Raw genomic sequence first — 24,251 nt, forward strand, 5'->3', positions numbered from 1 at the left:
AACATCATATGTCAACCAGGAAGTTTCTTGTCTACTTGGGGACAAATATTTCTTCTTCAGGGCTCAAAGTTTGGCTCAGATTTTAGTGATAAAGACTCTAAAGTATCTTTGCATCCACACTGTTGCCAGTTGGGAACTAATTAATAGGGCATTGTAAATACTGCCCCAGTGTGTTGTAGGAAGACCCCTAGCCTGAGAGCAAAGAACCCTGGTTTCTGGTCCTGTCTCAGACACTAGAATTCCTACAACCCTGGAGAAGTCACCTTACTTGTCTGAGTTCAGTGACAACTCTGAACTTCCTTCTAGATGGAACATCCTATGGTCCTATGTTGAAGGTACAGTTAGCAAATAGGATAGCTGGGCAAACTGACCAGAGATGCCAACTCTACATCAAGTCCACGAGACCCGATGGCTGTGAAACCTAGGCCTTTTTTCTGCCAAAGGAGTATGGAAAATGAGCATGTTCTTCCTGGGACAAAGGCCAGTAACCACCTGCTGCAATACTGAGGAAAAGTACCAAGGCACCCCTTTAGGGAAATAAAGGTGAAGTCATTTGAAAAAAATAATGTGGAGTATCTGATATCTGCTGGTGTCCCCAAATGATCAATTGAGCCTTACAAAAATTCACGGCTATAGAAGTAGCAAAAATTAAGATTAGGATTAGCATTAGGCTGACGGTTGCCTTCTTCCAGAGATTTAGGCCTGTTCTTGCTAGAATTTTCCTCCACGGGAAACACAAGCTACACAAGCTACTACAACCTGATCTTTCCTAGTTCAGTGAGTTTGGGACAAACCATCAAAGGAAATCTAGTACCAGCTCATAGAGCTAGCACTCACGCTCTTTTGTAACCAATGTTTGAGAACCTGGGCAAAGCAGGTAGAAGGGAGAACAGCTTATTCCTCCCCATTCTCCTCTCCCTCTGCAATGACGTGATGTAGAGGATGTTCACTAGAGTATTAGCGGCTCTGCTGAAAAAGCTTCTTCAGCAAATAGTGCCTGACAGAGTTTGGATGTGTTGTCCCCGCCAAAACTCACGTGGAAATCTGATCCCCAATGTGGCAGTGGTGGGAGCTGTTGGAGTCATGGGGGCCGATCCCTCAGGAGTGGATTACTGCTCTCCCTGGGGGAGGGGAGCCTGAGTGAGTTCTCCCTCTATTAGTTCCCAAGACAGCTGGTTATTCAAAAATCCCTGGCACCTCCCCTCTCTCTCTTGCTCTCTCTGCTTCCACCATCTTGCAATGTAAGACCACTGGGTCACTGTTGCCACCAGCAAGACCCTCACCAGCTGTGTTCCCTGGACTTTGGACTTCCCAGCCTAAGAAACTGTAAGCAATACATTTCATTTTTCTCTATAAATCATCCAGTTTCAGGTATTTTGTAATAAGCAACATAAACGGACTAATACACTACCTCTCCCTCAATCTCATATGGAGAGGCCAAACCAATCGCCACTCAGTTCAACTCAAGGTAAAGAAATGAAATTACTTCCTATGTTGGATGAGTAAGGCTTGGTAAGGGGACAGGGAGGGTGGGTGTTGGGCAGTGGTGTCACATTCACTGTATGTATGTATTTCCTGCAAGACGCCGGGGGCTTGGAGGACCAGGGCGCAGCAGGCCGGCTCTGACCTGCAGTTGGTTACTTCCAGCCCTTCTTCTGGTCATGGTGCATGTGAAATGCTAACCCTACCGCTTTGTCATGGAGAACTTGAGGGATGGGGATTCCTAGTTAAACGAATCCCACCACACTGAATGGCTGTTCTTTTCTATCCATCCCGATGGCTGTGACCCACTCAGTGGGCTACGACTTAGGACACTTTGGCTGCATCAGGGGCAGAGCCCGAAGACACCGCGGAGCAGCTTTCCTCGGCACAGGCATAAACCCCGAACTTGATATCAGAGCAGAAGCCAGAGGGAAGGGAAGGTGGGGAGCGACCATCCCCCGGGAGGCAGTTACCGATGAACTCGAAGGCCTCCTCGAAGTACTGCCGCAGGTTCTGCTTGTTGCTGTCGGTGGCCGGCAGCCGCTTGTAGCTGAACAGGCCCTTCTCGTAGTGGTACAGGGGCAGGTGCGTGGTGACGTTGATGACATAGCCGATGTTCAGCCGCTGCATGGTGTCCAGGTCCTGCGCGTCCTGCTCGTTGCCAAGGAACAGGAAGGGCAGCACCGGCGTGAGCTCGGCGCTCTCGAGGTCGGGGGTGGCGGGGAGCGGCTGGGCCAGCCCCGCGGCCGCGGCGCCCGCCTCCCGGCACTCCTGCAGCTGCAGCGAGTTGTCACAGAGGTTTTCGTGGTTCTGCTTGAAACTACTAAGTCCACCTGCAACACAAACACGGAAAGCGAGTGACTATCCCGAAGTCCTCGGAGCTGGCAGAAAATGCCACCTTCCTGAAGGGATGGGTGGGTGGGCGCTGTTGCTTATGTGTTTGGGTTTTTTTTTTTTTTTTTCAAATAAAAACCATAAATAAAAGTCCATTTGGAGACTCAGGACAAGCTTCGGGGGATGTCACTGCATGGAGTACTTCGGCAATGTGCTCTTTCTAAAACTGGGGCACATTCCCCTGGAAAGAGTTCCACGCCGCGTCAGGCGACTTTATCAGCTGCGAGTCCGGTCTGTTCCGAGAACCACACGCTCGGTGACCTATTTAGAACCCCTGCGCTTTGGCAGCCAAGGGAGGCTCGGGAAACTCCTCAGGCGGAGAACTTCCACCCGGACCTCGGCATCCAGGCGTGGGTCTTGCACCCTTCCAAGCTCACCTCACCCAGAAGGCCGACTTTGGCAAGTTAATTTTGCTCAGTTTCCCCATCTGTAAAAGTGGGGGTAATGGTACCTACCTCTGAGTGTGATTGTGAGTCTGAGATGAACGAACACGTGCACAGTGCTCAGCACACTGCCTGGCACACAGTATTGCTCAACAAGCATCAGCTGTTTTTATTAGTTTTATGATTGCCCACAAGTGGAAGCAACATAGAAATGCCTGGAAAAGACCAGGCAGGGTGAGGTGGGTGGGTTTTCCTTATGATCTCTTCTGTGATGTTCTCCACTTAGGTCCCTGACATGTCAACCTTGACTTACAGTGGAATCTGAGAGGCGCCCAGTCCCTTGTACTGGGCTTCCCGAGGCTTGTACATACATAAACCCATCAGGAAAGCCCTAATGGATCCATGAATACCCACCTTTGAGCTTAAGACTCTGCTCGTCCTCTCAAGAGTTATGGGTCTAGCATAAAAAGCTTAAACTGCACCTGTTTCCCTGTTTTAAAAACACAAACCTCCCCCTCTGAACAAGTGCAGTTTCACTTATGAGAATACATCTTAGTGAAGTCATCTTACCAAAGATATTCAGCTAGATGCATGCAAATGTTCACTATAGCATTATCTGTTTTATGGAAAAGGTCAAATAAAAAAATAGTTTTTAAAAATTATTACATTTATTCCATGAACTTTTATGTATCCATTAAAAAAGTAGTTGTGAAAAGTATATGAAAACAAAGAATGTTTCTGTTTAAAAGTAAACAAACAAAAAGCTAATTCAAAAGCTAAAGGACTATGCTAAAGAGAATAACTGTTTTACGTTAGGAAATTTATGGATCATAGTTTGTTTAAATTTCTATTTAATATTTGTTACACTCAGTCACAGACACGGATAAAAGGATTCTTATGAGGCTCAGATTATACAATATACAGGCAAGGGCGATGACATCACGGTTGTTATTACCACCAACTGAGCGCTAATCCTCATCAAACAGAACTAGACACACTCTAGCTTTCCCTTTGAAAAGAGGAAGAAGTTGGAAAACTACTGTTAGCTGAAAGCCACCAGAACACAACATCTACCCCTAAAGACAGATGTCTTATGACTGTCTTAATAGTTCCAGGAGATAAGGCAGGAAACAAAAAGTGTGAACAGGACATGGCTATGTCGAAATAATGACAGGAAGCCTGTCTGTCCACTAGTTTCTGAATCTAAGATACGTTGTTCTCCATTTCAAGTCTCATCTTTGGCAACCACCACAGAAAGCTCCAGATGTAACATAGACCACGTCTCACAACTGTTCACAACAGACAGACACACAGCCAGTCACCCAGTCATGTAAAACAGAAAAATGATATGAGAACTTTCATTAAGGTAGGGTAATAATCCAAAGAAAATTCAAAGGGACAATGTTGTGTCATCTCACTCGCCAAAAATAGGTAAAGTGAAAAGCTACCTTTGCTTTTGAAAAGAAAAACAAGAGCTATGAACTCTTGTTTAGATTTCTAGAACTGATTTCTAGTATTGTGTGCCCTTACATATTAGTTTATTCTGCTGTGAAATCATGACAATAAAGTTTGGGCCCAAAGAGATAATTTTTAAAGTAGAAAGAAAAAAGTGAAACCCAGAAAAACTTCACCAGTGAATTCCTAAAAAAAATAAATAAATAAAAAATACCCATTGTCATCATCACATTTGCCATGAAGGGGACTCTATCGGGTTATTTTAAAATTTGCTCAGTTTGGCCTCCATAAAAATCCAAGTAAACAATTCCACACAGATTCTGTGATGGGAAACTAATTTATTTTTTTCTTAAGAAAAAGGCAGTTGTTACATTTTTCCATATGAGATGAAAGAACAACAAAACCAACTCCAAAGAAGTTTCTAAGGGGGAAAAAAAACCTTCCCTCTGTTCTTATTTAGGGTACTCAAGCTGTAATTTGTCTTAAAAGCAGCTAGTTTTTTTTTTTTTTTTAAAGCATGCCAGAAAACCATACATTTTTCCATATGAGATGAAAGAACAACAAAACCAACTCCAAAGAAGTTTCTAAGGGGGGAAAAAAAACCTTCCCTCTGTTCTTATTTAGGGTACTCAAGCTGTAATTTGTCTAAAAGCAGCTATTTTTTTTTTTTAAAGCATGCCAGAAAACCCCACACACAGAAAAATGCAGCATACGGCTTTTTAAAATTCTGTCTCTACACCTCCTTTCCCAATGACATCAGCTGGAGGCTCCCCACCTGCCCAGTTGCCATAGCAGTTACACAAAGACATACAATGACATCAGTTGGCATGATATCAGCTCTTTGAGTGCAAACAATACAAGAAGAACTACTTTGTTTAAAGCTTTGGTGCAACTGTGTTCTGGGGAGCCAATGATGTAATGCCAACAGGTGGCATGGGCCTTCCATTTGCCTAATGGGGGGAAAAGCCGGTGGGGGAGGGTGGGAAGCAGGGAATTTGAGAAAGACACACACGGAATGCTCCAAATCACAGGGTATGCTTATGTGCCCAATTATGTGTGTACTGTATGTTTAAACCATGTGGGAACTCTGTTCATACAATAAATGAAAAGGGAGTGGATAGAAAAGGAGGAGATATTATAATTCAAACATGTTAGGTGGACAAGGAAATTCTAACGGAGGGGTCTGAAGAAACAGTCTCCTGTTTAACTGCCAGTGTGCTCATCAACTGGGCCTCGGCTCTCACGAAGGGTTGTGCCCGTCTGTGCAGGGCAGGTACATGAAGGGTTATGCAGGGCAGTCACAAGCTCTCTCTGTGAGGGTGCTTCAAGCAAAACGAACCAGTAGAAGCTCACAGTGGTGGTGTTTTAGAGAGAAGTCTGCAGGAAGAATTGTTCTTTTCTCTTGGAATGGGGTTGGAATCGGAAGTAGGAGGGGAAGAGGAAAGAGTCAGGCTAATAGGGTTTTTTGTTCCAACTACTTTCCCCCGCCAGCCCATTGAATACCACCAAACTGACTGATCACTTAATGAGGAGCTTTGATCATGATATATTTGTTATTACTACATAAGAATATCACAATAATTAATAAGCAATTGAAATAGAGGCAGTGTAGTATGGTGGTTAAGAACAGACGTTAGAGTTAGAAAGAACCAGACTGTAATTATGATTCTGCCTCGTAGGAGCTGAGACCTGGTGCAAATCACTTTTCCTCATTAAGCCTCAGTTTCTGGATCTACAGAGTGGACATAATATCACTTACCTATAAGGCTGTGGTATAGGAAGCCTACGTAAAGGTTTTGATATATAACCAGACGTTTGATAAGTAACATCTTATTACACCAATATCATCACCACCGTCCTCACCTCCAATTGATCCATGCACCCATGCAGTCCTTGAAAGGCCTAAGTGCAGTGCAGTCTGAATCCCAGCACTGCCAAACACTAGCTAGGAGACCCTGGGCAGGTTTCTTACCTCAGTTTCCCCACATATGAAACAGGAATAATAATAGCACTTACCTCACAGTACTGTTGTGAAGATTGAACTGGTCAATAAAATACTTTGAAACAATGTCTAGCACTTTTTTCCCCGTTACTTTAGGAAACTACCATTTTAAAAATCTAAAACAATTTGCTTTATATAAAAACTTGAAATGGTTAAGTAAGCTAATATTCCAGGGTTTTTACTTTTAAAATTTTATTTTTTAAGAGATAAAATACTTTGAAACAATGTCTAGCACTTTTTTCCCCGTTACTTTAGGAAACTACCATTTAAAAAATCTAAAACAATTTGCTTTATATAAAAACTTGAAATGGTTAAGTAAGCTAATATTCCAGGGTTTTTACTTTTAAAATTTTATTTTTTAAGAGAAGAACAAGAAAACGAGATATCTGAGCAGTTTTAAAGTTTGAATAATATACTTTTATTATAAAGAAAGCAACAGCTCCCTATCCTTCCTAAACAAACGTATCTGATTTCATTTTGTGTGACCTAGCTTTCCCAGTAAAGACTGCATGTCTGTGGATTCCTGGTTTTTCCAGAGGAGTACTGAATTTTTAAAATACAGCTGCTCTTCTCTACTCCCTCCCCCGCCCCGACCAAGCTGGCTGGCTCCCTATGCACACAGGACCTTGCAGTTCTCCATGCAAATATGTTCTAGGCATGAGCAACAATACGGGGGACAAACATTTTCAAACCTAATCTTAAAACTGGGTTCTCTGCCAAAATGAGTGTGGTCAGCCTGCTGATTCTGAACAGGGACAACAAAGAATACCAAGCACCCAGAAAGAAAAATGTGTGGAAATACCACCCACCAGTTCCTTCCAACAGGAGTGCCAAGTGACAGTCCCACTGAAGCCATGCATCCTAGCCTTAGTGGGAAACCTCTCGATAGATGCACTTCAGCTGCTGTTGCTGTTTTGGCTGCTGAGCTCCTAGAAACAGAAGAGCCCTCTGTAGTGTGATTCAGAAGCAGTGCTCTGGGTGGTGAGTTAAAGAAACCACATCCAAATGCAGAAACTAGAAGCAAGAGATTTCCATATTCTAAAGATGGACAGCACTTTCACACACAGCTTTTTGGTTTTATGCTAAACTGGAAAGAGAGTACTTTTCAGAACTTTAAGGAAAGCTCTTGGACTCTTCTACAAGTTTGCTGCGAGCATACTGATCACCCTGCTGGTTGCCTAGTTTTTCATACTGGGTGACTTGTCTTTTAAAGTACAACAGCCTTTGATACTCGTGGTTAAGAGCACAGACCGGAGCCAGGCTGCTTGAGTTAAAATCCAAGCTCTTATACCTTATTAGCTGTGTTACCTTGGGCAAGTTACTTAACTGCACCTCAGTTTCCACATCTGTAATTTGGATATAACAGTATCTATCTCATAGGGGTCTTAATAGGGATAAAACACTTCATAAAAGTTAGATATCATTATGATAAGTAGGAGAGATAATTGGTGTAAAATGGATGCTATTACTATTTTGTGCGTCCTCCATGGACTGCAGTACATCAGAGCAGACTCAGATTCTATACACACAAGAGTCCTTGTGGAAGAACAAGCCTGGATAAGTCAGAGTTGATGTCAGGCTTCCAAGGCTGAAACCCTCAAAGATGGGGTTGGAGTCACTTCATGATTTTCAGGGCAGCATATCACCCACTTTAAGGGAAATATTTGGGGTGCCAGCTAGATCCACAAAGATTATTTCTACTTATTGTTTCCCATGAAATTGTCTTTATACACCACAGACACAATTGGACATTTTACAGTAGGAAAGATTTCAAGTCAATACCGGGAGGTGTCACTTAAAGTGTCTATGATACTACCCCCCAGGAAACGTGTATTTCTCCTGAGAGTGAGGGAGTTGAGTGCGGGTGCTGTCTCAGGAGGTGTGAGGGCTCCCTTACCCCAGAGAGAGACTTTGGGGCTGACTATGAGTCAGAGAGGAGTGTTCATTCCTACGGTTATATCATCTGACTGCTTCCTTCCCTCAAGCTGCTGCTGTGGCCTGGCTTACACACGTCGAGTTGAGTGCGGGTGCTGTCTCAGGAGGTGTGAGGGCTCCCTTACCCCAGAGAGAGACTTTCGGGCTGACTATGAGGCAGAGAGGAGTGTTCATTCCTACGGTTATATCATCTGACTGCTTCCTTCCCTCAAGCTGCTGCTGTGGCCTGGCTTACACACGTCCAGTGTGTGAGGAACTTAAACAAGTAGGTACCACAAACTTAAGAAAAGAAAAAAAAACCCTCAGGATCTGGAACCCAACTGAGCACCTATTGATTATTTGGTGGCATGGTATGTTAAGTCTTCCAGGGAGATAAGAGGGTATTTCAGAAAGTTTGTGGAAAAACAGAATTAAAAGATAATAAGAATCTTTTCATGAGCTTTTTGAAGTGTCCTCCTATATCTACAGATATGTTAGTCTCTCACTTCATAGGTTTCTACTGTCTGTTCTCTCTAGTAGGAAGAACATGTTTTCTATGGATATGTCTTAAAAACCAGCTCTGGAAGGCAGTTTGTGTATATAAGGCAGCAGGGAAAGAGCTTTGCCTTGGATTTAGAATAGTGGGTCTGCCACATGCCAGCTGTGTGACCTTTTAAAAGTTACTGAGTCTTCCAGTCTTTCCCTAACTATAAAACGTACTTACTACCCAGGTCTGTTGTAACGATTCAGTGATTCAGTAAGATCGTGTGTGAGACATTCCAGGGTTAGCATTTCTTGGAAGGCTTCGAATTAAAACTTTCTTTTCAATTTTTATAAATCACATTCCTAAATCATTGGATCTTTCTGACTTAGTTCACTTTTTTAAGGTAAATATTTAGAAAAACATTTTTTAAAGTTCTTTCCATTGAGGACATTGCAAAGATTTCACCAATCTAAGAAGGGAGCATATATTTATTTGAAAACATAAGGAAAACGACAAGAGTCTCCCAAACATGTTAATGACTGAAAATAGCTGTAGAAGTATGTAGAACCAAAAATTAGAAGAAAGCACACTGCTGATTATAGATTAGGAAGGAACAAAGTTACTGTTTTTAGTTCTTGGTAAGTGTCATAGTCAAGTGTTAATTTCCAGAATGCTAGATTTTATAATATGCAATTTGTTGGGGAGGAAGGGATGGCACATAATCCGAGGGAAACAAAGTAACAGACACCAGAGGGGTAGTGTCTATTTCGGGTGAGCATCCACGTCTAACAGAGTTTAAAAGATTTTCCCTCTGCCCTCACCGCACTCCCTCCCAGCTCAGAAGTTGCCTCTGGTGCAACCAAGTCCCCTCACTACAGAATTGGTGCATAAAGGGATTGGGGATTAAATTGCAGCCAGCTGAAGTAGATCAATCTGCAGGAGAAAATCAGGCTCTAGTCACCTACACCTGAAAGGGAGTTGACTTCCAGTGCCTCTTCCTACCATCTTTACTTTAAGGGTTTAATGAGTAACCAGTGTTTGGGATACCTCAGGTTTAATTTGTGTTTATTTGAATAACACAGGCAGACTGTTTGAGAGGATACTTCGCAAGTATGTAAATACAGGCTGTTTCTTTAAATCTGTTACCTCATTTATTTACATTAGAACAGAAAGCACTGCCAGAAGCAACAGCTGATGAGGGTCATGTAATTTTCCACAAAGACAGCAATTAAGCAGCTTTGTATTATTTTAATAAGCAGATGACTTTTATATGGGCAGGATTCAAACTGTAAAATCTCCAGTTCCTGGTGGAGCCGAGAACTCCCAGAAGTGAGTGTGACCCTCAGGAGGAGCACTCTGGTGCCAGCTTCAGTGTGGTCTCGTCTGCCCTTCCTCCTCCCTCCTTCCCAGTCCTCTGTCCTCTCCCTTCACCTTCTCCCTCTCATACACCCATCAGGAGTAGATGGGAAGAAAACAAGAGAGGAAGAGATTCTACCTGCAATACATTTTGATGTTTGGATTTCTAATGGATCCACAGAATATCTGTTAAACCTATTTTTTAAAAGTCGAGGGTGGGGTGGAAAAAGTACTTGAGCCCCCGGTACCCCCACCCCCCACACAGTGGGTCCTGTTAGCGCAGACTCCCATCCTCATACCCACCCCGCTCTGTCTCAAAGTTTTCAATAATAAGCACCTGAACACAGGGTGGGCATAACTGACTTCTCCGAGTCACTCCCTCTGCCAGAGGGGCAGAGAATGCCTTCTGCCTCTCCCTTAGGCTTAGTCTGGAATGGAAGGGTCAGAGCAGACGTTTCTGATGGGCCAGTTATCCCTTTGTCCTCCCACTCCCCCTACGAGTCTCATTTTCAAGGCAGAGAATGCCTTCTGCCTCTCCCTTAGGCTTAGTCTGGAATGGAAGGGTCAGAGCAGACCTTTCTGGTGGGCCAGTTATCCCTTTGTCCTCCCACTCCCCCTAAGAGTCTCATTTTCACCAGTTCATTTGCCTGTAGATTGAGCACCACTCCCACTAACAAAAATGCCAATTAAAAGAAAGTAAAAGTGATGAGTTTTGCATTTCAGGACAGGGTTTCAGGATTCACCAAATGCGAGCCCCCATGTTTCTGAAAACTTGCAAGTTCAGTTTTCCTTCTGGCTTCTCTTACCCTGTGTCTAAACTTCACCTGTGTCAGCACAGACCAACCAGTTCCCAGGGGAAAGGCAGCCACAAGCACTCGGCTCATCTCTGGGTTTTCTTAACAGACAAGCCAGTTATATTAACATATTTTTCACTTTCATAACCTCTTGTATCTAAAATCAAAGACTCTCAACATTTTGGGACTTGGGGCGGGAAGTGACATGCTAAAAACTTTCCCCTTCCCTCCCACTCACCCATCCTTGGCCAGTGTCCAATGTGGGGAGCTAGATGATGGGCACATGAACACGCAGATTAAAGCAGGCCATCACAAACTTTGATGACAGCCATGACACTGCTCTCCAGTTCCTGGGTGAGGGGACTGGTTAGACTGGGGCCTACGGAAGACCTCTCTGAGGGATGAGGAGGGGCTGCCTGGTTTGGGAAAGAGGCAGAGGGGAGGGAGTCCTGGAGAACAGGGGGAGAGGGAGCCACACTACAGGGATAAAGGCCAGGAACTCAGGGGGCCTCGAGGGAGCCAGACATGGAGAAGCACAATGAATGGGCAAAAGCGAGAGAGTGACCAGAGAGGTCAGAGATGTCAAGCCGGAAGGAGCCATCTGCACAGGGCCTCTGTGGCAGACTGTATTCTAAATTCAGTGGGAAGCTTCTGAATGCTCAAAATTCCATAACAGGTGACCAGTAAGTGTTTGAAAGGAAAACAGGGAGAGAGAAGCAGAGAGTGCATTAATTTACGGAGGGTATAACTGACATATATGTACTCCAAAAACCTGGGCAAAATTCACATGCTTTCTTTCCCTGAATATATTTTTTGTATCTGCCATAGGCTAACTGCGCCCTCCCCCCGACCCCAACAGTATCATATGTTGAAGCCCTAATTCCCAATGTGATGGTATTTGAAGATGGGGCCCTTGGGAGATAATTAGGTTTAGATGATGTCATGAGGGTGGGGCCCCCAGGATGGGAGTAGTGTCCTCATAAGAAGAGATAACAGAGAGCTTTCTCTCTCTCTTTCTTACTGCGCCCTCCCCCCGACCCCAACAGTATCATATGTTGAAGCCCTAATTCCCAATGTGATGATATTTGAAGATGGGGCCCTTGGGAGATAATTAGGTTTAGATGATGTCATGAGGGTGGGGCCCCCAGGATGGGAGTAGTGTCCTCATAAGAAGAGATGAGAGCTTTCTCTCTCTCTTTCTCTGCCCTGCAAGGACACAGAGAGAAGGCAACTGTCTACAAGCCAAGAAGAGAGCCCTCACCAGACCCAACAGTGCTGACACCCCGATCTTGGACTCATAGCCTCCAGAATTGTGAGAAAATCAATTTCTGTTGTTTAAGCCACCTAGTCTTTGGCATTTTGTTACAGCAGCCCAAGCAAACTAACACAGTACCACTTTTCATTTCAATTCTCAGTATAGCTTACTTTTTAGAAATGTTATAATACTTTTGAAGATCCACACCAAAACCTGTGGGCTACCTGAGAGCAAAGCCCTTGGGAGCCAACCCAAGTTGGTACCATAACTTAAAGTCAGGCCAGAAATGGTCCAAGATCAGAATGGGGTGCTGCCAAAGGGACCAGCATGCTCAGAGGAGGCAAGCCCATGGAGCTTTCCAGAACCTTAGTTCCATGAGCCAGCTACAAGCACAGAAGCCCACTCCTTTCTCAAAGACACATTTCTCCTCACTGAGCTCTGTGTGGATCAGCACTGGCCTGTGGCCCACCAGCAGCATCTTTCCAGCCTTAAGAATATTCTAGCTGGAGGCTGTCTGTGTATTTGGGAATCTACTCTATACCATGTTAGGGCTCCACCTTCTTTGCTCACTAAAAAGCTCAAAACTGGTTAATACATCAAACGGATTAAAGGAGAGGGAAAAAAATCCATGAGATCATACTGGAAAGCTGCAGAGGGAAGAATGTTAACAGGAGGAGAGTGCTATAAAACACAAAGTCATATTTTTCCCAAGAGCTCAACCAGATACTCTGCATTATTGTTCAATTCTCTGAAGAGAGGGAAAATATTCTTTGCTTTTCAGTGCAGAAGGAGTTTAAATAATGAAGCATTGCTAAACAAACAAACAGAGGAAAGCCCAGTAAAGCTATTCATTAAACAGGCGCACTGTACAAAAGGAAAACCATTGCTTAACAAGCCACTCCCCTGAGGACCGACATTTATCTTAGACCCCAAATTAAACACATCACAACTTCACAGCAAAAGTATGTTTCCCATCGGGATTTAAGCAAAGTCCAATTAAATAAATCTCTAAAAATGTCAAGAGCAAGCCTAAAGGGAGAACATATTTCTACTGTGAAACATTCCCACTGGAAATTACATTCACAAAAGGTCATCTAGAAACATCCATGAAAAGAGGTGGGAGGAGAAGCAGGAAACCTGGGCTGGGTTCCATCACGTATGGAAGGAAATGTACAGCCAAAAATGTCCTATGCATCTCAACTTGCTCTGAATGAATGCCCAAAACAACACATGTTAAAAACAACAGATTTTAAGGCTGTGTGTTTTATTATGCTCTGGAGGTCAAAGGGCCATGGCTTAGGGAATTCAGGAAGTGGTAGGGGAAGGATCAAATGTCAGCATCAAAGTTGGAATTGTTTTCCTGAACCAATGTTCTCAGTTCACAAAAGGCACAGCAACAACTTCCTCCAGTTACGGAGCTGGGCAAGAACACAGCCAGGCTGAGCAAAAACAACCACATGCCAGAAAGAAAAGGCATGAGATGTCCTTACAGGTGGATCACCTAGCCAGCCATGTCCAACAGTTAGACCACCCCATGAGGGCTGAGTGTGGAAAGGTCAGCCTGCAGCCAGGCAAGGGCTCCATGCACTAAGAGATATACAAGGTTGCATCGGGTCAAAAGCTAGCATGTCCCCACCTGGGTGGATCACCTTCTGAGATTAAGGGGAAAATGAAACACATTAAAAGCCTGCTTGCCTCGGAGGAGGTGGGCTGGGATTATATATTGTCAACATGGACTTGAGGCTAAATGGAGGGCCAGCCAAGTAATGGTCAGTTCAAGCTGGGACACGTGGAATGGAGAGCTGACCTGGGATGCACCCCTCACGTGGCACTGTCAGCTTTCCCAGCCACATCCCCTGAAGCCATGCCTAACATTGCACAGGGTGACAGAAGCCTTGGCAGCGAGGATTCTAAAGGTAGCCCTTCCTCCCACACCAAAGTGATGCTGGGTTCTAGCTGTGACACCTGTTTACACCTCTCTTAAACCAGGACTCTGAGTAGTCTTTAAGTTTCTACCAGTTTTAGGATTCTATAGCTTCAACACAGCTTCGATATAGATGAACAGTGGCATGAACGAGATCAGCGGTGTGAGGCCTGGGTGACCTGCTTCCACTGCAGGACCTTTGCACCTGCTGTCCTTCCTTCCAGAACTCCCTTCCCATAGTTCCTCACTGTGATACTGTGATATAATAAGAAATATACATTTGGTCTCTGCCCCTGGTTTCTGACACACAGCTCCTAAAACCCTTAGAGTCTCCAGATTGATGAGCATCTTTTTTATGCTAATGAGATGACTAGGGGTCTGTAGTGGATTGAATTATGTCCTCCCAAAACTCACTGAAGCTTAAATTGTTCCCCAAGTTTTATGTATTAGAAACTTGGCCCCCTCTGTGACTGTTAAGAGGGTGGGAAATCCTATTATGGTAATTGAAAGGTGGAGCCTTGAAGAGGTGATTAGATTATAGGACCATGCAGTAGTGAATGGATTAAAAATGGTGGTCAGGGTGTGGTTCTGAGGGCTTTGAGAGTGAATGAGAAGGTTATGCTCTCTGCTCCACTCTCTCTGCTCCACAGTTTTCTACAACGTGATACCCCAACCCCACCATCACTGTTGCCGCTACCAAGGCCTTCACCACCTGTGTTCCCTGGACTTTGAACTTCCGAGCCTCAGAAACCGTAAGCAATAAATTTTGGGTTTTTTTCACAAATTACCCAGTCCCATGTATTTTTTTTTTATAAGCAACAGAAACGGACTAATATAGGGTCCATATTAGAGGGTTGGACTTTCAGCCCCACCCCCCCATCTCTAGGGAGGAGAGGACAGAAGGTTGATAGCCAGTGATGTAATCAATCAAGCCTGTGTAATGATGCCTCCAGAAAACTCTCAAAGAACAGGGTTTGGAGACCTTCCAGATTGCTGAACACGGAAAGGTGCCTAGAAGGTTGCATTCCCAGAGAGGGCATGGATGCTCTGTGCCTCTTCCTCCATCCATCTCTTCTGATTGTTCATCTGTAACCTTTGTATCTTTTATAATAAGTGGGTAAATGTAAGTAAATATTTCCCATAGATGAACAGTGGCATGAACGAGATCAGCGGTGTGAGGCCTGGGTGACCTGCTTCCACTGCAGGACCTTTGCACCTGCTGTCCTTCCTTCCAGAACTCCCTTCCCATAGTTCCTCACTGTGATACTGTGATATAATAAGAAATATACATTTGGTCTCTGCCCCTGGTTTCTGACACACAGCTCCTAAAACCCTTAGAGTCTCCAGATTGATGAGCATCTTTTTTATGCTAATGAGATGACTAGGGGTCTGTAGTGGATTGAATTATGTCCTCCCAAAACTCACTGAAGCTTAAATTGTTCCCCAAGTTTTATGTATTAGAAACTTGGCCCCCTCTGTGACTGTTAAGAGGGTGGGAAATCCTATTATGGTAATTGAAAGGTGGAGCCTTGAAGAGGTGATTAGATTATAGGACCATGCAGTAGTGAATGGATTAAAAATGGTGGTCAGGGTGTGGTTCTGAGGGCTTTGAGAGTGAATGAGAAGGTTATGCTCTCTGCTCCACTCTCTCTGCTCCACAGTTTTCTACATCGTGATACCCCAACCCCACCATCACTGTTGCCGCTACCAAGGCCTTCACCACCTGTGTTCCCTGGACTTTGAACTTCCGAGCCTCAGAAACCGTAAGCAATAAATTTTGGGTTTTTTTCACAAATTACCCAGTCCCATGTATTTTTTTTTTATAAGCAACAGAAACGGACTAATATAGGGTCCATATTAGAGGGTTGGACTTTCAGCCCCACCCCCCCATCTCTGGGGAGGAGAGGAGAGAAGGTTGATAGCCAGTGATGTAATCAATCAAGCCTGTGTAATGATGCCTCCAGAAAACTCTCAAAGAACAGGGTTTGGAGACCTTCCAGATTGCTGAACACGGAAAGGTGCCTAGAAGGTTGCATTCCCAGAGAGGGCATGGATGCTCTGTGCCTCTTCCTCCATCCATCTCTTCTGATTGTTCATCTGTAACCTTTGTATCTTTTATAATAAGTGGGTAAATGTAAGTAAATATTTCCCTGAGTTCTGTGAGCTATCCTAGCAAATTAATCAAACCCAAGAAGGGGGTTGTGGGAACCCTGATTTATAGCCAGTTGGTCAGAGGCACAGGTCACAACCTAGGGCTGGTGACTGGCATCTGAAGTGGGCTGGTGGGGAGGCAGTCTTGTGGGAATGAGCTCTCAATCTGTGGGGTTTGACTCTAACTCCAGGTAGATAGTGTCAGAATTGAGTTAAATTGTAGGACACCCAATTGGTGTCTGCTAGAGAACTGCCAGGCATGTAGGGAAAAGTCCCTACAGAAGTGTTCTGTGTTGAGAAGCATACAACAGGAAAAACAGTTCTGTTTCCCTTTAGACTCAAATCTGTGATTCAGACCTCAGATCAAATATGGTCTTCTCAGAAAGGTCTTCCCTGACATTCAATTTACAGCTAACCTCCCATATCTCTGTTTCATAATATCGTGAAGTTTTGACGTTTTACTGTCTTCAGAACCCTTCTCAGCATCTGAAATTACTTATTTATTTCTTCCTTGTTCATCATTGTGATTAAAATACAGACCCCATGAAAGCCGAGATATTATTTGTTTTAGAGGAAATAGAGCATAACAGTTCAATGTGCTCAGGTCAGGCTGCCTGCACAACTTTCCTGTATGATCTTGGCAAATTTGTTTAACCTCTTTGTACCCTAATTTCCTAACGTGTAAAGTGCACCTAATAATAGCACCAACAGGCAATAATAGAGTCATTGCAAGAATTAAATGAGCTATTAATGGTAGTTATTAATAGAAACTAAGTATTCACTGTTTAGCATCTGTTTTGTATAGTAAGTGCTCATTAGATATTTTTAGATTAAATAAACATCGGAATGAGATGAGAGGGGGCCAAGTAATTGTAAAGCACCTATTATGTGCTGTTCAGCATTATGCTGGGGATTTGGGAGATTAAAAAGAAATAGTCACCAAAGATAAATCTGAAGGGGGGAAAGAGCAATGGAAGAACATTAAAGGAAATTTAGCAAAAGGACTGGCCGAGGAAATGTTTTAAGAACACACGGAAGATTGACCTGAATGATGCCATCTGGCTGTGACTCATGCAAGGCAGGTGCAGGACCAGGCAGGTGGGTTCTGCACAAAGACTTGGAAATCCTGACATTTGCCAGGCTGGGAAGGAGGGCCAATGAGGCTCATGAGGAAGAGGCAAACTACAGGAGTGCCAGGCCTTAAATGTGACAAATGGGCACCCCCAGGGAGGGCTGTGATCCAAGACAAATCACACTTGGTGGCTCTAACCCTTTCTCCCCTCTCCCTGCCCCTCCCTTGCACATTCTGTATGAGTGATGAATGGCAGAGATGGAGACGAAGCAGCCATGACAGAGAAAAGGGGCTCAGGATGTCAGTGAACAGCGGGAGGGGCCCTCAATTCTCTTCAACACGCATTTACTAAGCATCAAATACAGGCTGGGGGTCCAGCACTCAGTACTGGGTGCACAACACTGAGCAAGATCTGGTTTGGCCCTCTGAGCTAGCTGGCCTGCCTAGTTAGACGTGGCAAGCAGCAACAGATGATTCAGAAAGGCATCTTCACCACCCCAGGTGGCCCTGTTTCTTCTGCCTCCTATTGAAGAGATGTAACACTGCATCTAAAATCAGGAATTCTAGGTTCCTCTTATCCTTCTTATTAACTGTGCCCCTCGGGCAAGTTACTGAATCATAAGGCTGTTTTAAATCACACGATCATGTCATAAGAGCTTTTTCTTCAGACACAGGAGTTTCCTCTTCTCTGTAACAGGGCTGTTACTGCTCTAGATCTCTCACAAGGGTATAGTGCATTAAGGTGCTCTTTAAAGACAGAAAAGGATCCTTGGAGCTTCTGGTCCTCTGGAATGTGAGAGGCTTAGGGGCACCGTGCTGGAAGAGGATGTCTAATGTCTGTACTTCTCTAGTTGGTTCTGATGAATCTGCTCTACCGCTCTTAGAAACTGGGAATGACACTCACTGAGAGTGGCAGGGAGAACTGCCTAACAGTTACCTGGTGGGAACTGTCCCCAATCTTAAAACTGAACCCCTTTGCAAAGCAAGCCTGGTGCAGTGGCAGTGTGGAAAGTGCCCTGGGCTGCCCTCCTTAGAAAGAAATTAAGTCATACTGGCAGTTTTGAGAGGCCTCTTTTACAACCCCCAAACCTTTTCTGTTTTATTCCTAGATTTTATTGGTAAAGGAAACTTCCCTCATAGTAACTACAGATTTTACATTTGTCCTTTCCATGAAATCTGCCTTCCAGGCTGGCCCCAAGATGCATGCATAGGAGTCAACTTTCTAGGAGTTGCTGACCGAAGTGGGCAGATGAGGGCTCGGCCTGAGCACCAACAGAAGGGCAATGGTTAGCAGGAACACAGACAAGAGGCAGTGTCTATTTTAAGCAGAGTAGGAGAAACCAAACCAAAACAGAAGAAGAAAACACATGGGATCATGGCTAAAAATTCCAAACGAAAGCCCCTAAAGAGTAGGCACCAATTGACTGAATGCCTTGTTTATGCTATGTGATGGGACACACCACAAAAGTATGACTCCAGACAGTGCAAATGATTATGAAATAACGACAGAAAACAAAACACTTCTTACCCATGTCCTTTCCCTGCATCCATTTCCTATAAGGAACTCAATCCCAACATCAATATTTAAGAATCCCTGGTATCAAAGAGGTGCCAGCACACACATATGAAGGTACTCCAAAAGTTCATGAAAAACAGAGTGAAAAGATAATATTCATATTTCCATGAACTTCTTGAAGAACACTTGTATGCCACCACCACTCTGTGTGATGCTGTCTGGGAGATGAGACGGAGGGAGCCTCAAAGTTTGCAGCCCAGAGAATACTGAGTATGAAGGTGTCAGAGGACTACCAGCCTCCAGACTGAGCATACTGGTCAAGAGCACTTGCTCAAAGACGGAGTCATTTTCCAAGTCTAGAATAAAACTGGCCAGTCACCAAGGATATGAGGTTAGAGAAACAAGCAAGTTGAGTTACAGCATTTAGCTCTTTCAACCACTGTGGCCCTAAAACATGTATCCAGATGCAAGGCAGTCTATTCTTGCAATACTGCAATGCAACCCTGACACAACTGACCAGACTCAGCACAGGCTCCATGAGTTGAGGTGACAGTCCCTCAACAAGACTGCCCTCACTTCTACATGCTAGCCACAAGCTCAGGGGTTCCTAGGCCACCCAAACTTCTGACAAACTGGCTACAAATTCTGTGGTTCCTATAACCCTTCAGGTTCAATAATTCACTTGGATGACTCACAGAGCTCAGGAAAGCACTATATGATTACACTTTTACCCTAAAGGATACAAATCAGGACCAACCAAATGGAGAGACACACAGGGCAAAGGCTGGAAGGGTCTGGAACATAGAGCTCCTGTGCCCTCTCCCTGAAGAATCAGGACATATCACCTTGCTGGCACATCAATGTGTTCACCAACTACGAAGTTCAACTGAGCTCTGGTGTCCAGAGTTTTTACTGGGGTTTCATTATTTAGGCATAATTGATTAAATTATTGCCCTTGTTATTGAACTTGATCTCAGTTTCACTCTCCTCTGCAGAGGAGGCTGGAATAATACAAAGCCCCAACCCTCTAATCACACAGTTGGCCTTTCTGATGATCAACTCCTGTCCTGAGTCATCTTGTTAGCATAAACTCAGGTGTAATACAAGAGGCCCAGTGTGAGTAACAAATACACTCCCATCACTCTGGAAATTCTAAGGGTTTAGAATTTAAAATTCCAAAGGGTTTCTTGTCCAGGAACCAAGGACAAAAGACAGACAAATTCTCTATTATACAACTTTGTAGTTATGAGGGGTGTGGTCTCTGGAGTCAGAAAGGTCTGAATTTGGCTCTCTGCTATGTGACTTCACTCAGCTTACCTAACCTCTCTCAGCCTTGGTCTCCTCATCTAAAAAGGGGGATAATGATACTGTTATTACTATATACAGATTAGCACCATTTAGAAATGTAATGCAAGGTACTATGTAACAAGGTTTTTCCCCCTAGCAGCTTCATTCAAAAAAGTAAAAAAAAAAGAAAAAAAAATCATAAAATTAACATTAATCATATACTTCCTTTAACATGTCTAAAATATCATTTCAACATGTAATCATTATTTATCATGTAAAGTTTTTGAAATACAAATTCTGTGTATGTTTTACACATATGGCATATCTCAGTTTGGACTAGCCCCATTTCAGATACTTAATAGTCACATGTGGCTCATGGCTTCCAAATTAGACAGCAGTTAGAGGAAATAACACTGTTGCTATCCCCTGTAAATGAATAAATGCTCAGTGCCATAGTCACCCCATTCTACAAATGTTAGCTAAAGTGTTTGTGTGCTTGTGTGTGCATGCACAGATACAGAGGTAGTGACCAATCACTAAAATCTAAGGACACTACAAGTCACACTGAGCTAAGACATCAGTAGGCTCCCACGAACATCAAATGGCCACTCTTCTCAGGAAAAGAAACACTTCAACTTGGAGCAGAGAGGCTCTCTGATCAATTATCCACAGTATGCTCATCTACTCCCATTCTCCCACATCTCCCCAGCACACATCCTAACACTAGCAAAATAAAGTAGTCATGGACAAGAGCTTTCATGGGGAAAAGACCCCCAAAAGCAGTATGCAGCCAGATGGAGACATCTGAAGGAGCTCTGAGAGCCTGGGGAGCTGGGAGGAAAGAAAACTGCAGGGAGGAGCTTTGGCTTACTGATTCATCGAGCAGCCACCTCACCCTCTCAGGCGACCTTCCAGAGCCACTGCCCAGCCACAAGCTAACCGTACCCAGCCAATCGCCCCACTCCATTCCCTGGAAAAGATCTACACTGTGAATCCAGAAGAATGTCACTAGTAGGAGATTGATTTCAAGGTAGTTTTTTTTCTTTTTTTGGTGGCTGGCTGGTACAGGGATGGAACCCTGGACCTTTGTGTTACCAGTACCATGCTCTAACCAACTGAGCTAACCTGCCAGCCCTCAAGGTAATTATTTAGGCAGCTTTAGAGCATCTGATTCTCAGGCCCCAAAGTGTTCTCAAAGTTATGATTTTTTGTTTTTTTTTTTAATACAGGTAATAATATTAAAGCTCTGTGCCTTTGAATGGTGGTGTCTCACAATCAGCTTTTCTCAATCTATGTAAGAGAAAGCTGCCCGAATACCATCACCCCAGCATCCATCTAGTTCCCTCCACTCTCCCTGGAGAGGTGGGGCTTCCTAGCTACCCTCAAGGTAGGAATGAAGAGATTCACCTCATGAGGGCAGATGAATGCGTTTTTACATAATATGCAAGATTAATTATAATAAATTTAATCTAATTCACATATTTTATCAAGGAAGATGAGCTAATTATTTGGCAGAGAATTATCTCCTATTTAAAGGGCATTTTACCTCAATTAGGCAAAAAAGAACTAATGGGAATTGTGCTTCTATCCTGCCATGCTCTTGCTGCCTGTGTTGGTGTGAACACTCAGAAGCCTTCAGCTTTGAAAACAGGATTTGAAAACAGCTGGGGGGGTGGAGGTGGGCAATAAACACATATACTCAGCATCTCACAAAGTCTAACTCTTTATGTTTTTACTGTCCCTTTCAAAGCATTTATCAACAGCATAAAACTGGGAGTGACTCATATTTATGAAACAAGGAGCTGTTATTGGCCTGGACAGACCATTCACTTCCACAATAGCTTCTGTTTTTTAATAGTGCTGAGTGGTGCTTCCAAACTTCCTCACTCTGCCCACCGAAGGAGAAGCCCAAGACGTGTGGCACATGCCTCAGAGTATGTGTGTTATACACACGTGTTCGGGATGGGTGCAAAGGCCTGTGCTCGTGGGTAAGGACTTCCCTAAAAACTCACAACTTTGACAGGCAGTTGGCTCTTGTATTCTGGAGAGAAATACAAGAATGAAAAAGTGAAAGGGAATTAGGGAAGAAAAAATAAGCCCAAATTAGCCAGCAGCTAGCACCTATTCCTCTATATATGGGTTGGAGAAGATTCTAAACAAGGGATTCCCTCAAGAGGTTTCTTTCCTATGATCAAAAATTTGGAAACAATCTTAATTTCCATTAATAGGCATATTAGTTAAGTAAAATGGGGCAATAAAACAGCATTAAAGAAAAAAATCTATGACAAAACAGGAAGCGAAGTACATGCAATATAAAGTGAAAATGAATTTTAGTTTCTGTATGAGAAACTTTGCAAAATATGTACATATATGGGTAAAGCATGAAGAGAATATGTAAAAATGAAACTAGGCCCATCAGGACAGGTTAGCATATCATTTTTTCTCCTTTCTAAAATGTTCTTAGTATTACAACAATGGGTATACATAAAGAGTGTTTTCTAAGACTTAGTCTTGTAAGATTTCCTTACAGAGAAATAGCATATAGTTAGTTTTCCAGCATGGCACTGACTCAGAAAAAAATACCTATGTACGTATCTATTCACCACTCTAGAAACACTGAGTTTTTCCAAACCTTTGAACAGAAAGATCTGCCAAACACTGAAAAGTCTTTCCTACTTATATTTCACTGGTGGTGACGTCAAATTGTTTATTGAACTAGATCACTCATATATATTCCTTGGATATAAGTAGATAATAAATTATTATTGTAGATATTAAATAATATAATTATGGTAAATTTTTAAATAGATGTTTCTATTATGTGTCATTATTTAAAGCACTTATACATATATACCTAATTTAATCTTCAATTGATCCCATGGGAAAAATGCCATTCCCCTCCCCTGCTTTATAGACAAGGAAACTGAGGCACAGAAAAGTTAATTTGCTCAAGTTCATAATTATAGTAAATGGCAAAGTCAGAATTCAAACTCAGCAGCCTGGCTCTAGAATCTATACTTTTGGCCTCCAAACTATATTCCCCCTGCAAGACAATATACAAATTCCTAATAGGAAGGCCGACTGCAAGTGTTAGGGAACCTCAGATGGCTCATTTGACGGAAGGTCACTTAATAAGCTCATTTGGGAGGGAAAGAGAAAGAAATCATGGCGTGATCCAGCCGAAACTTGGACCCACAAGATTTGCTTATTTAATTACAACTCAGATACAAACCGAAGGATTGTATGCCTGCCAGGATTTAAAAAAAAAAAAAAATTCTGAACTAAGAGTTAGGAAACACGTATCCTATGCCAGCTCTGCTACTAGCTGCCTATATCCTCTTAGGTAAGTAATCAGTTTCCCTATCTATAAAATGGGATGCTTGGACCAAAGGCTCAGTAAGGTCTCTTCCAATTCTGTGGTACCATGCTCCATGAAGAATTTCCTTTTTTAATTCAACACACAGTGAGTGAATGCTTGCTGTGTGAGGGACTGTAATAGACTTAGTTTTTCAACATCTCTAAAGTCATCCTGCAGGTTGCTGTGGTTCAGAAAATTCACCTTCCCAGGTAAACATGAGAATTTATAACCAAGGAAGTTAATATCCTTAAATGTATTTCAAACTTTCTTAAAATTGATTATTTCTATTTTTTCAGACTAAGGAATGATCATATTTTTAGATTTTCTTCTCCATTCACTAACTCTACCACCTTGATCACTCATGTCTTCCTCCCCCCATCCTACCACCGGAGGACCTGAGATGTTAGGAGTGACATGACAAAATTTTATGGTTGATGTCTGAGAGGACGGCCACATATTTTCACTGCATGAAGCTGGGTGCCCTGTCAGGAAATCAGGAAACAGAATTCTGCCGGAATGAATGCTGCTTCCAACACAGGGTTCCCTGGGTCCATTGCACTATTCTTCAAAGGTGTTCACTGTGCTTTTTCCCAGGATCTGTCCCTGCTACACCTCCAGATGACCCAAGCTGTATTTGTAGGCTGAGACTGTAGAAGGGAAGAATAGAGATAAGATGGGTGAGGAGAGGAGAAAACAGTAAAAACAGTTTGATCGGATCTCTGTTCACTTATCCCAGAGAATTAACCTTCCCAAAGAGTAATAATAACCTTCTAGAGATTCTTTTGTCACATACTTGAGGGTAAAAAAACTACAGTCAGCATTATCATCTGCTCTAATAGGACAGATAATGAATATAAAGCATAAGCAATCGGCTAGCTTTGGGCATCAGAGTCTTTGGGATGTGGGCATACATGCCCACCACAT

At 43.3% G+C, this 24,251-nt stretch overlaps 1 protein-coding gene across 1 annotated transcript in view; it reads right to left on the reverse strand.

Annotated features, from left to right (window-relative positions):
• DUSP10 (dual specificity phosphatase 10) overlaps positions 1-24,251 on the reverse strand; it is a 38,473-nt gene that overhangs the window by 3,315 nt on the left and 10,907 nt on the right. The window contains exon 2 of the mRNA XM_008592883.1: positions 1,956-2,315. Within this exon, the coding sequence (XP_008591105.1) occupies positions 1,956-2,315 (360 nt within the window). The remainder of the gene's footprint in view (positions 1-1,955; positions 2,316-24,251) is intronic.

The sequence above is a fragment of the Galeopterus variegatus genome, unplaced genomic scaffold (assembly GCF_000696425.1).
Source record: "Galeopterus variegatus unplaced genomic scaffold, G_variegatus-3.0.2 Scaffold8429, whole genome shotgun sequence".
Classification (NCBI taxonomy): Eukaryota; Metazoa; Chordata; class Mammalia; order Dermoptera; family Cynocephalidae; genus Galeopterus; species Galeopterus variegatus.